This window comes from Struthio camelus, chromosome Z (genome assembly GCF_040807025.1).
Source record: "Struthio camelus isolate bStrCam1 chromosome Z, bStrCam1.hap1, whole genome shotgun sequence".
Classification (NCBI taxonomy): domain Eukaryota; kingdom Metazoa; phylum Chordata; class Aves; order Struthioniformes; family Struthionidae; genus Struthio; species Struthio camelus.
Genome location: NC_090982.1, coordinates 38,937,782 through 38,950,592, shown reverse-complemented (window position 1 = coordinate 38,950,592; position 12,811 = coordinate 38,937,782). Strand labels below are relative to the sequence as shown.

Below are 12,811 nucleotides of genomic sequence, written 5' to 3'. Positions count from 1 at the left end.
TTAGATTGTCTTTTTTTTTTTTTTAATCATTCACTGACAATATCCTATCCAAAAATCCCTAGGTATGGGACTGCTGTTTTATACTGACCTTGCCAGTGTGTCTCATTGGACCCCTTTACTCTTCCTTTCCTCATATCATTCAAGACACGATTCAAAGTTATTTTGATCAATTGAAGAAATGATCAAAAAAAAAAAAAAAAAAGGAGAGTGAAATTCAACAAGGACAAGTAGAAGGCCATATATTTAGTCACATCTAACAATCAGATAGTCAGGAACTGGAAGAGAACAGCCTCTGAGTTGTCCCTTTATAAAGGTTCACCTGGTCGCAGTGGTTGAACAACTAAACACGAGCCAACGTCATGCTGCTGTGAAACATGTTGACACCACACTAGGATATATAAACAAAGGTAGCGTACGTAAGACAGATAAAGTGATCTTTTAATCTTGCCTCTGGAGCAACTGCGTTTGAAGAGAGATCTGGACCCCTAGAGAGAACTCACAGTGGAGGAAAAAGGAAGATGTAATTTCTACCTTTTTTCTTAAGCTAAGGAGAAGAAGACAATGGGGGCAGTGGAGGAGACAGTTTTTCTTTTTCTTCATGATGAATAAAATAAGACCTAATGGGTTTCAATTTCAGCAAGAAGGATTCAGGATCAAGTCAGAAATTAAGGAAGACTTCCTCTGGATGATGATAGCAAACACTGGAACTGGTTGTCTGGCTACATTGCTGACTTTTAAGAACAGATTAGACAGGCATCTTGTCAGGAATGACATACAAATAGCAGGCATTGCTTTGGGATAAGGAACAGGATCATGTTGATTTTTGCCTATATGACATCACCAGAACGGCAGGTATTAAACAATAATTAGTAAACAGTAATTTCATAATACACTAATTTCTATTTCCTTCCCCAATCTGGATTTCACCCATTACAAAGAGATAAACTACAGTGTAGATTTTCACACAATAGGTCTCTGTTGTTGACAGCTTGGTCTTCACATACTTGCTTTACTGTATTTATTATACATGAGCAATTCTAACTGTATAGTAAAAGCTCCTTTGTGCTTTTCTGCTTACGTAAGACTCGCCACAGCATATCACAATAAAAGCATAAGGTCTTAAAATATATTCCACCCACATCAGCAGCTGCACATTTAACAGTTTAATATAAGGCACCCTCCCCTACATGTTACTGACAGTCCTGGCATCCAGAATTTTTTCTCACTGTGGAGCATCTCGCCTTGCTCTGGAGTTGCTGCACCAAACGCAGTTTGACAAAGCTCGGTCACAGAACATCTTTTTTACATCCTCAGAAAAAACACAAGCTAGAGGCATTCCTTATTACCGCCACTATCATTAAAAGAGCATAACAAAATACAGAAGAGCCACTAAAGAGGCATGTGTTGAAAATCTACCAGAAACAACTCTCTAACAAGGGTTAAGATAGCATGATATGGAACAAAGTATCTCAGCAAGGATTCATTTTTAGCATCTAGGCTGCAGGCATGAATTTCTTTGAACTTAAGTTTCTTCCATAGCGAATACCTTGACAACTTAGCACAGAGCGCTTTGCATACCTTGAGAAACAATGGCTTAATATGACGGCATCATTAAACAGCGGAGCCAGCTGACACTAGAACGACAGCCAGTGAAACCCAGGAGTCAGGGAGCTGCATTCTCAGTTCTTGCACCACTGACAGAGGCAGGAACTGCCAGCAGAGGGGTGAGGAAAACAAGCAGCAGTAGCATTTATCACCTGTAGCTAGATCTGCCAGAGGTTGCAAAGCAAAGGCAGCTCATTTTATTTGGTCAAACATCTGGAAGCCAGATGTCCACCTAGCATAAATCAACATTATTCTACTGAAGTGGACAGGGCCACCCAAGACTAGATGAACCAGCAGTCTGCCTTCAGCCTCTAAAATTAAGGAGTGAAATACCAGCTGAATCCTCTGACATATTTCTAGTGCATCCCAAAAGCCTCAAAAATGAGATGAATGCTTCTCTCCTGGCAGGCAGTCACTCTCCCTACTGATTCTAGGTGCACCAGCGCATGCCTTGGCAGCACATGCAGATCATAGGAAAAGCTCCCAGGGGACCTGCAACTGCACCCCAGAAGAGGGCTCCTAACCAACACAAGGAGACAACCCTGCCTCCCCGACCCTTTCAGCTCCAGCTGTGCAGCTAGCCCACACAGCTGAAATGGGGTCCACTTCATTACCCCTTGGATAAATGGGATGCAGCCAAGTAACAGCAGGTTGTGTCTGGTGTAAGAGGGTTGAGGAACTCAACCAAAAGTTCAGGCATTGTATGGGGAGCATAAGGCAACAAAGTTTCACATGTAAGTGTGCAAGACTTGCCAGCTCTGAACAATTTTTCTTATAAACTGAATTTCATTTATTTGCCATGTGTGCTTTGGTTTTGATATTAAATTATATGTAAGTTTTAGTTAATGTTTTCTCCTAAAGTACAGTTATTTTATATTCCTTTTTTTTCTATTCAGATTGGCATATAGTTCTTAAATTTTCCTGGACTGGAACTAATAAAATCCACCTGGTCTCGCTAAGAGCAGAAAGCAGCTTGTACTTCCTGCAGGGTCTGTGTTCCCAGTCAGTCACAGCAGTCCTCAGCCTCTTAACTAATAACTCTTTTTTTCTTTTTGCTGACTTTCTGAATATTGCTGCTGTAATACCCAGTACTCAGTTCTTTCACTCTTTCCAAGTATTGTGTAAGCCTCAAGCAGTTGGTGAATGGCCACGGGACTCCCAGAGGGCTGACGGATCTGTTTTAGGCATCTTCTCCTCTGCGGCATATGCTAGTATTTATACCCTACCTTGAACCTCCCTGAGGAGGACTGCTCCGCTGTATGTACTCTCCTTTCAACTCCAGTGAAGGCAGCCTGCTGGTTAGAAAGAAAGACTTACTACGGCCTGCAACAAATCAAATTATGGAAATGGGCTTCCTTCTGGGGATGTCTTTCTCCAGGTGGGCCTCTTTTTTTTTTTTTTTTTTTTGGCTTCCTGCTGTGCTGCCCTAGAGTCCATCTTTCAGTGGTGCTTTTTGGGGGGGGGGGGGGGGGACGACTGTCCCCCAAGTGAAACTATTTCTCAGGTATTTATCAAGCAATGATTTTTTCTTGTGTTGGTTCACGCTGACTTGTGCTGAGTGCTGTCACTTCCCTTTCCCACCTGTGTGCAGGTGCCCCCACAAGCCCAGCAGTGTGCGGGGGGGGGGGGGGGGAGCTGACATTTGTTCTAGTTTTCACGGGTTTTTTTCCTTTTTTTGAAAAAAACATGAGGTGACATGAGGTGACTTCCTGGGGCTGCTCAGCTGCCCTGGGGGTGTCGCAGGTGACCGCCTCGGCGGCCGCCCTGAGGCACCTGGCGGCGAGGGCTCGGCGGGGCCGCAGAGCGCCGCCTTCCCGGGGGGGGGGGGGGGGAGCCCAAACCCCTCATTTCCCCCGGCGGAGGACGGGGCCTGCCCCTCCGCCGCCGGCAGCGGGGCCGCGGCGCCGTCACTTCTCCCCCCCCCCCCCCCCCAATAAAACATTCAGGAGCCCTTTTGTGCCGGGCGGCCTCGCGCCTGAATAATTCACGCCGTGTAACGGATCGGCCCCCCCGCTGCTCGCCGAGCGGCGCTGCCGCGGCTCGCTCGGCCCCGCCCGGCTGGCGGGACGGGTTTCCGCGCCCTTCCCCGCCGGGCCGGGGCGGCGCCGCCTCGGGGCGGGGGCGGCGGCGGCAGAGGGCCGGGCCGGGCCAGCGGGGCCGATGGTGCTGATGAGCGAGGCGCGGTGCGAGGCGGAGGAGGCGAAGGCGGCGCGGGCCGCCGGGCGGCGGGAGCCCAGGGGCGCCGCGCTGCTGTGAGTGCCGCGGGGACGGGGCGGCGCGGGGGTTGCGCGGGAGGAAGGGCAGCGGCGGCGGGAAGTTACTGGGGGGGGGGGGGGCGAGAGCCTGGAAACGCTTCTGCGCTGCTGCAGCCAGGGCCGGCGAGCTGGCTGTGCGCGGCGCTGGGCGTAAATCAGCGCGCGCCCTTCGGGGCGGGCAGCGCCGGTGCGGTCGGCTGCGCGCAGGCCGAGCCGCAGGCGCTGGGGAAAGCTGAGGAAACTTTCCGCCCAGCGTTTGAGGCGGGCGAGGCCGAGTGAAAGGGGGCGCCGAGCGTCACCGCTGCGCCCGCGAGAGGCGAGCGGCGACGCCTTGGCACCCCTCGCCCCTCCAGCTGGCGGGCGCTGCGCAGACCGAGGCACCGAAACTCCCCCCGCCGCGCGCGCCCTCCCGGAGGAAGGCGAGAGGGCTTGAGGGCCGGCTGCGAGCGCAGGGGCGTCGAGGGCTTCTCTTGGTGCTAGGCCACGAGGCGCTCGGCGTGGCGGCACCCGTCCCCCGGCTGGGGCGGCCGAGGAGACCCACGCCCCTCCACCTCTCCGGTCGTGGGCTCTCGGTGGCTGCCGGAGGCGAAGATCATCTGTTGCTCGCGTGCTCGTACGCAGGGGTAACGAGCATCGCATAAAAGTCCTGCCAGGTCTCAAGAGCCGACTGGTTTCCTTGCGGGCTGCCCATTCACCGGGGAGCTGACAGTCCTGAGGAGGCTGCGTGAGATGTTGGACATCTGGGTAGCAGAAACTGGAAAATCTGGGGCTTGCAACTTTCTGCTCAAAAGAGAACAAGTTGTGACTTTCTCCTGATTTGGAATGATTCCCCTTCCCAAAGAGTTTTTTCCCTGCAAAGGTAACTGATCTGAAGAAGTAACCTCCAGGAGAAAGGAAAGCAAGTTGCCAGCAACCAGCTGGAAAGAAAGTCTGAGTTGCTCTGTGTTTTTTTTCTGACTGTTGTATCCCTGGTCTCCAGGCAGGTGTAGTTCCAAAGTATGTATGGCAGTGAAATCTGTTGCCAGAAATAACTTGCTTGTTGGACAGCACTAGGACTCAGAGTTTCTTCTAAGTGTCTTAGCCTGGGTGGCGTGAGCACTGGTGGCCAGCCATCAGTGACTTCGGATGACAAATGAGGCGATAATTCTCCCCCCTTCCCTAGAGCCTTCTGACTTCAAGCCTTGGGTCCTGATCCCCTACGCAATTATGCTGATGAATCTAATGAAGTTCTTAAGGTATGCGAGATCTATGTCTGATCCTGCTCTTGAGAACGGGGCCAGCCAAGAGTAACGAGTGCAGGGCAGTGTATCCCAAGCCTAATGTCTGAGATAATGTACTTCCCCAAACAAACTGAACCTCTGTTTTATCCTCAAGCATCACAGTCTTTCAGTGTTGAATTTCGTGCAGCTGCGAAAATCAGGTCGTTCCTACCATCATGATAAATGGAGGAAGTCTCATCACTGTGACTCTCCTCTTCAGCTGATAATTTTTCCCTTTCCAGCAGAACATAGGTAGCATGCCAGGGGAGCTAGGCAAGCTTTTATGCTGCAGGCTGCAAAGTGTGCAGCAAAACCAGCCTGTGCGGCAAAGGAATAGAGATACTGGGCTAGAGGGAAATGTTGAAATGCTTTGTCTTAAATTAGAAAATTGTTTTAAGTGTTTACTGGATGGAGGGGGAAAAAGTTGGAATTTGCTTGTCAAATTCCATTTTAAGTGACAAGTGGATCCTTCTGAAAAAGCGTTGTGCTCATTTGACTGTGAGTTAACCTCAGAAGTTGAGTAACTTTGGTTTGATAAAATTGGAAATATGGGGAGATTCTTCAGCTGAGGAAGAAGGACACAATTTGGGTTTTGCTTCAGAGTTAGAACTGAGTTAGCGGGTTAAGACAGTAGGACCTCCAAAGGCTGGGTTTGGGGTTTGGTTTGGGTTTTTTTGACTTGTTTTTTTTAGTTCATAAGTAAGTGGGGTTTTGTGGGTTTGTTTTTTCTTCCCCATTGTGTATTGTCAAGAAACAATGTGCAACCAGAATAGCTCATGCTGACCTCTGCTTGAAAGAAGTGCAGGCAGAGTTGTACCTTAAAGCCCTTTCCAGTGCCCAGGGGAGATACATTTCTGTGTGTACAGTTATCTGTACTTCTTGGAATTCAGGCATGCTTAAATGTATGTTCACTTTAGAGATGGACTTTATAGCTCTGTATGCACCTACTGCCGCAAAGGTGCCCATGGAGGGTAAGCACTTCTGAAGGATTTAAGTGTTAGAAAGTTTTTCCATGTGGGGGTTAGATTAGAGGAGTTTACATTTATAAAAGAAGAAGATTTTTGTGTCAGGGATCCTGGCAACTTATACATAAACAGTTAAATATGTTCACACTGATTAAAGAATGAGCTTCTCTGGTATGCTTAATAACAGCCATACCTTCTTTGCAAAGCTTGCAGTACAGCTTTGCGGGTTGTACAACCTTAGAGATAACATCGCCTGTAAGATGCGCACAGTTACAATGCACACCCAAAATAGTGAAGCACTGAAAATTTGTCATTAAATTGAGTGTTTCTCCCAAGAGAATCAAAAAAAGTCCCCAGAATGCTGTCCAAGTAGAGTTCCCTGGCCACTGTGTCCTGATGTGGCCTAGAACCGAAAAGGGGTCAATTGTTGCATTTTACTTGAAAGATGTGTATTCTTCTGACTCAAAAGGGGGAGTGCTTTGATGGTCCTGAACCTATCTCAGAAACTGTCTGTCCCACTGGAAGGACTGCTAGATAATTTTGAATAGATGTTGAATTACTGAAAATACAGTGCAGCATGTTAAGCAGAAATAGCAGAAATCTAATAACAAGCAGTTCTTAGTCAGCGTCTGACTCCTCTTGCGCGTGCTTCGTTCTGCTGAATTCAATAGGGCGTTTCCTGGTTTCCACAGATAGTATTGGGCCTAAAACTGTTAAATCTGTGTTTAGGCAAGGTACTCAGTTACAGTATGTGACTTATTAAGAAGCTCACTGGTAAGATGTTGCTAACATTAAGGAGCGCTTTGTTGTCTTACAGCGTAAGGTACTATCCAGTAACTGAGTATAACTTGGAAGTCGGGAGGCTGGGATTTAAAACTATTAAATTATTTTTTAAAATTTATTTTTTGAGCAAAACTTTGTACCTGTTGAAAAAAAATGTGCTTCTGAAAGCACTAGAAAATACTTACATGCAAGTTACACTCTCCTGGGAATAGAGAGAATGCAATTTTTATGGGTTATGTTTATCTGATATGTGTGATGCTGCAATAGCTGGTGTTAACTTATCAATTGATAAACAGTTAGAGGGTTAAAGATGACTGGTTCACCTTTTGTGTGATTGCAGCTCAGTAGCTTTTGTTCTAAACTATGTTACTTGAGACAAATGCAAAATGCAGAAAGGTAAGTGGAAGCTACTTTAACTGATTCAGAGTTGCTGTACAACTGACAATACAGGCAGCTGCCTGTAATTCTGCGCTGATCCAGATTAACTCCTTTCCAATAGCCAAAATTCTGCCGCTTTTCTTTGCAGAGAGGGGGAAGAAGGTGTAGGTGTATGCCGATGTTATACATGTTTTGTACTTCTACTAGATGAGGGTTTGTACACAGTTGGAGTGTCATGTTTTTTAATTTTCCCTTTAGTTTTCCTTGATTTTCTTTTTATGGTTATAAAATAGTTGTAGTACATGATAGTTGTAATACATGACCTGAATAGAAGGTCAGGATTGCAAAGTGGAACACTTAAACTTGAGATGTGACAGAAGAGAGGTTTCTAACCTGGATGACCTCCATTTGTTCATGATGATGGTCTTTAATTGTGCCTGTCTTTTTTCTTTTTGCTGTTACTCTTTCTTCGCTCTACTGCATATACACACTGAAGTTACAAAAGCAAGCTTTTTAATATAGTTGTACATGTGCTGTAACGTAGTGTTTGAACATAGTTTTAATATAGCTGTGCTTTAATACAGTGTTTTAATACATAAATGCATTTCTCATGAGTCTGAACAGGCCTTTTCTTAGTACCGCAGTGCCTCTGTGCTGAGGTACAGAGGCTAACCTGAACCTGGCTAACCACTGGCTATCCTGGAATACTCCCCATGTGCTGCCTTTGGTACTTAGTTGCAGAGATAGTCCATGAAGAATACTTGTTGGCAACATAATATCTAGATGTAAGCTTTGGGCAGTGGGATTTGTTGATGGTATTTGACAGGTGATGCGCAAACATAGTATATTAGCTTCTTACTGCTATCTCCATAAACGCTGAAATTAGGTTAGAGTTGTGTGCTTATCTAGTGATACCATGGCTGGGACTTGTGATCTTAATGCTCTGCAAGCAGCTGCTACAAAGGCCATAAATGTTGCTCTGATTAATTGGAAAGGATATACCCGTTTGACCTCAGCCAGACTAGGAAAAAAGAAGTAAACTTCCCAAGTGGTTAAACTAGTGGTAGTATCTCATCCACTGTGTCCCCCATGGAGTCCTTTCTAGCCTGTATTTCCTTTGTGACCACAGGAGATGTCAGGCCCTTTCAGCTAGAACACACAGAGCTGGTGAACCCATTTAGACTGTTGTTAGGCCAGAGAGATCTTTAAAGATGGCTTGTGTGGGTGGGGTTTTTTTTTGTTTGTTTGTTTTTTTGGTACTTACTTAAATGGGAATCTCTGGGTAGCAGTCTGGATCCAGTTGTTTACCAAATGTCTTCTCAAATATTGTCATTCCACAGCAAATTCTTTCTCTGAAGATAACAGATAGATGGCAAGACAAGCTGTCTGTGGTTCTCTTCTCTTCCTTGGAAGTAAACTTCTTCATCTAGAAACTCCAAAATGCTCTCCAAAATGGCAGAGGAATTTTTAGTGTTTTCTTGCGGAGAGACTTAAGAACAGACACTTTAAATTCTTGTTTTATTTTAGAAAGTGGAAAGGTCAAGGGAAATCCCAGGAGGACAGAGGCGACTGTTCCCAGCCAGCCCCCTGTCTGGAGCTTGTAAAATGGCTTAGTGTGCTGTTCCACGTTGGGATTATTGTTACAGTGATGGAGTTAAGTATTGAGAGACGAGACATCTAAGTAAAAGGGAGAGCTGGGGCTGTAGTGTATGTACCAGGAGAAAGCAGTTGCCTCTTCTGATCCTCGGGTAACTGAGCTTCTGTGCTTTATTTAAAGTATTCGCTTCCTCTTACAAAATCTTTTACCTGGCACTGCCTGGCTTCCACCTCCATCCTTTAAAAATATGACACTAAAGGGAGGAAAGGTAATATGCTTCCAGAAAAAGTAGTAGAAAATAATGTGGAAGCATGTTACAGGTAGTGAGGCAGCAGAGAACCTCAGCAGGATAAAGGATATAGAGGCAGACTGAAGCCTTCATCCTCGGTGGATAGGAGGGGGAAGCCTCCTAGTTACTTTACTATGAGGCTGTAGCTCCCGAGATCCTCAAGAAAATCTCCCATACCAAAGCATGCCTTTTGCAAAGATCCATTCTGGTAGGCACTTCAGCAGTGGTTTAGCCTTCTGCGAATGTTGCAGTAGAAGAAACGAAGTTTGGAAGTGATGTGCAAATAGTAGCCGACAAAGTACTGCAGTTAGGTATCTTGGTAAAACGATGTGATCTGTTTCCCTTTTCTGAGAAACTGAGCTGTGTTGAGACTGGCATCCTTTCTCATCCTCAAAGTACAGTTTCAGCTGCCTTTGGACGGTGGCTTTGGAAACTTTTAATGGTATATGCCCCATTAGTCCATCTGTTGGCTGCCTTTTGCTTCCCTCCCTCTTGCTAGCTTTCCTGATACAGCCTTTTCTTCTTACTGTTGTTGAGGTTTTGTTTTGTTTTTTTCTTCCCTTCTAGTTTAGGCTATTTATGAAAGACAGACCAACTAAGCTAAGGCACCTTGATGGTAATTTTCTAGTTAGCACCTGTTCTAGAAGAGCCATTTAGGTTTGTCTGGCCTTGTCCTGGGACAGAAGGAACGTTATGGTATCAAAGCCCATTGTGTAGCAAAATGGCATATATGCCTATTTTTGCCCATTTATAACACATGCAAACTTGTTATTGCCAGCATAGAAGAGAGTGGGTGTTGCTGTGGAGGATAGCATGTGGGCAGCGGAAGCGATCGTACCGAAGAAAGAAGCTTGCAGGGCATTCGGACGCATGCTCTGTAACACAGAAAATAGAAACGCAAACTAGCACTGGTAGGGATTTGACCACCACGTGTCCAATCTGATTTTAGTAAGAATGTCCATTTTCAGGACTGTAAAGCATAAAAATGCTTCTTTACAGGCAATGTCCCAGTCAAAGGAGCTGTTATGGCTAACACTGCTTAGAACCATTGTTGGAGGCTAGGATTTCCTACTATGAAATAATATATTTGTATTAGATTACTTAGGTTGCCCTGATCACTTCCATGAAAGCATAGACATGGCTGTTGGGGAAAAAGGGTAGGTTGCAAAGATACCTGTAGGAAATTCAGGGTTGCCAGACCCTTAGTGAGCGGGGAGCGTTCAGTAGTTACTTCACGTTGATCATTTTCCATCCTGGATGGAAGGTGGGGTGAAACTGCGTAGATGGACACAGCTAATCTGTTTGTTTTCATCTCCATCTGTGTTGTGTGTTAGGCCTTGTTGTGCACTATTCTAGCTGGGGACCCTACAAATAAAAGTTGTAGTCAGGTATCTCTTGAAACATCTACTTGAAATTTGCTTTGCCCAAATAGCACTGGGGCTTGAGGGGGGAGGGGGCAAGGGGAGTTGCCTTTTTAAGCACAGAAATCTGGTCGATGACTGAGTGATCTACTGTTGATGCCAGTTGTCAAAGAAACCACTATGTGATCAAACCACAATCTTTTCTTCTCTTTGTGGATATCCTGACTGAAGAACCAGAAAGATTTTCTTCTGTTTTGCATCGACTTAAAATACTTTGTATGCAGCATGTTGAGTCATTATTTCTAAAAGTGCCTCGAAAGGAGAAGCTTCTGATCGAGTAATCCCTAGCAGCCTCAGTTTCTAAACTTATTTTTCTTAAACAGTGGAGGAAGCAGTAAATGTGTTGGTAGGATTGCTCCCAATCTCTTAATCTCTTCTATGATCTCTAACCGTTCTTCAGCCTTATAGCAATAGTTAATGTAGCTGTTGGTGTCTGCATTTCTCTCTCTTGGCAGCTAAGACATGTTGCTGTGGAGCTGTTCCTCCAAAGAACAGAGATGCAGCTTCAGATTGTGAGGCCGAACCTATCTACTGACGCTGTGGTGTTGATCCTCTTGTAAAGAGGCTTGTGTTGTTCCTCGGAGAGATTTGTGGTGTTTCTGACTGAGTTACGTAGCTGCCATAAATTTCGAAATGGGTTAGAATCCCTGAGAAGTCATACGGAGCACGTGAGTTGTATGTAGCTGCAGTATCTTTTTTCTTTGATTTGGTATGAACAGTTGGTAGCCCAAAGATTTAAGTGCTTTTACCCTCTCTTCTGCACCCTGAATAAACTGTAGATCATGAATTCTTCCCCTTTTCTTGTTATCTCTGGAAGCCGAAGCTAAAATGTGGCCCAATGTAAGATTGCCATTTTCTTTTCAGTAGGCACTGTGATCCTGTCTTTTGTCTTTCTGGTTTAGAAATCAAGGCAGCCTAGAACCAGTGAATAGAGAATTCTTCCCACCTGAGGGCCTCCAGTCAGCTGGAGAATGAAAAGTGCAGGGCATCACAGTCCAAAGCAAATGTGAAGGAGTATCTTCCCCTAAGATCTTTTGCTTCAAATGCTTCCAGTAGTGTGTCTGTCAAGTAGGTCTGTGTAGTGTACTGTGCTGGCTATGGCCGTGCCTTTTGTTTAGATAAACAACTGTTGAAGATCCTGCTGAGAGTCCCATGGAAACTGCATCATGAGAATCTTGTGGGGCCGGGTGAAAAGATATGTATGAGAGGGCTTCAGCTCTTTGGAGTGGATATCCGGAATGGAAACTCTTGAAAAGACAAGAGAGCTAAATGACTGACGTTCCTGGTCTAGTGTTAATAAAATATCTTGTTATAGAGTCTCGTATTTCAGAGCACAGGGAATTCTTCTGTTTTTTTTTTTTTCTATGGAACTTGATAGCAGTCTGGTTTTGATTAGACAGGGAATACAGCCAGTTAATAATAGATGGTATTTAGAACAGAGAATTTACATACTTGCTAATGACATCTGCAGTGTCACAGTGATCTTGCTGATGTCGAAGTGGTAAGGTAGTGTGAAACTTGACCTAGTTATTATGTGAAATGTCTTTTGAACATTAAAAAAAATGCTATTTTTGTCTTTAACAAGGTTGGAGGGTTTGCTGTTCAATATTAATTCAAAAATTGCATTCATCTTTTTAATAAGGATATAGAAGCACAGACATCTGAAACTACTCACATGTGAGTAATTGTTTCCTAGAGGTAGCTGTGAAATAGAACATGCTAAATATTTCTGAAATTAATTGCTGTCTCTGATCTGTAAAGTAAGATCCACCATAAGCAAAGCACTTTATAGCAGTTAGGCTGGCTTTCCTTCCAATGCCAGCTGCTATCTTAATTCCACCTGTGTCCACAGCCCTGTTTCATCATAGAAATGCATAGAGTAACATGCAGCGTATACGCATGCACACCCATCCACATGCATAGGATATTCAATTAACATGCCGCTGTACAGCTTTACCTCTATTATGCCATGTTTGACTGCTTTCTCATGAGAAGAGTTAGCCTGTTCCAAGAACAACTTGGGTTATCTAGGCTGCCTTCTGACATGTAGTAGTTAAGTCTCAGTCTGGTTCCTACCTGTTCATCCTAATGAACTGACCCTTTCCCTCATGCAGAGCTGTACACCTCTGCTCCCGCAGTAATGTTTTGCTGCTCCCCTTCATCTTGGGAACAAGCACATCTGCAGGCTCTATGTCTGTAGTACAAAGTACTTCAAAATGAAATGCCATACTTCCAGAGACAGCTGTTTCACTTAGCCTA

At 45.2% G+C, this 12,811-nt stretch overlaps 1 protein-coding gene across 8 annotated transcripts in view; it reads left to right on the top strand.

Annotated features, from left to right (window-relative positions):
* The window catches only part of LOC138064840 (GRAM domain-containing protein 2B-like), a 43,687-nt gene that overhangs the window by 6,894 nt on the left and 23,982 nt on the right, over positions 1-12,811 (top strand). For 2 of the 8 annotated variants that reach the window (XM_068928933.1, XM_068928938.1), the window contains exon 1: positions 3,738-3,857. The exons of 4 other annotated variants lie outside the window; for them this stretch is intronic. In XM_068928933.1, coding sequence (XP_068785034.1) covers positions 3,766-3,857 — 92 coding nt within the window. In that variant the 5' untranslated portion in view covers positions 3,738-3,765. Of the gene's footprint in view, positions 1-3,737; positions 3,858-12,811 lie in introns of those variants that run through there. 2 more of the 8 variants (XM_068928934.1, XM_068928936.1) reach the window with 2 other exon arrangements.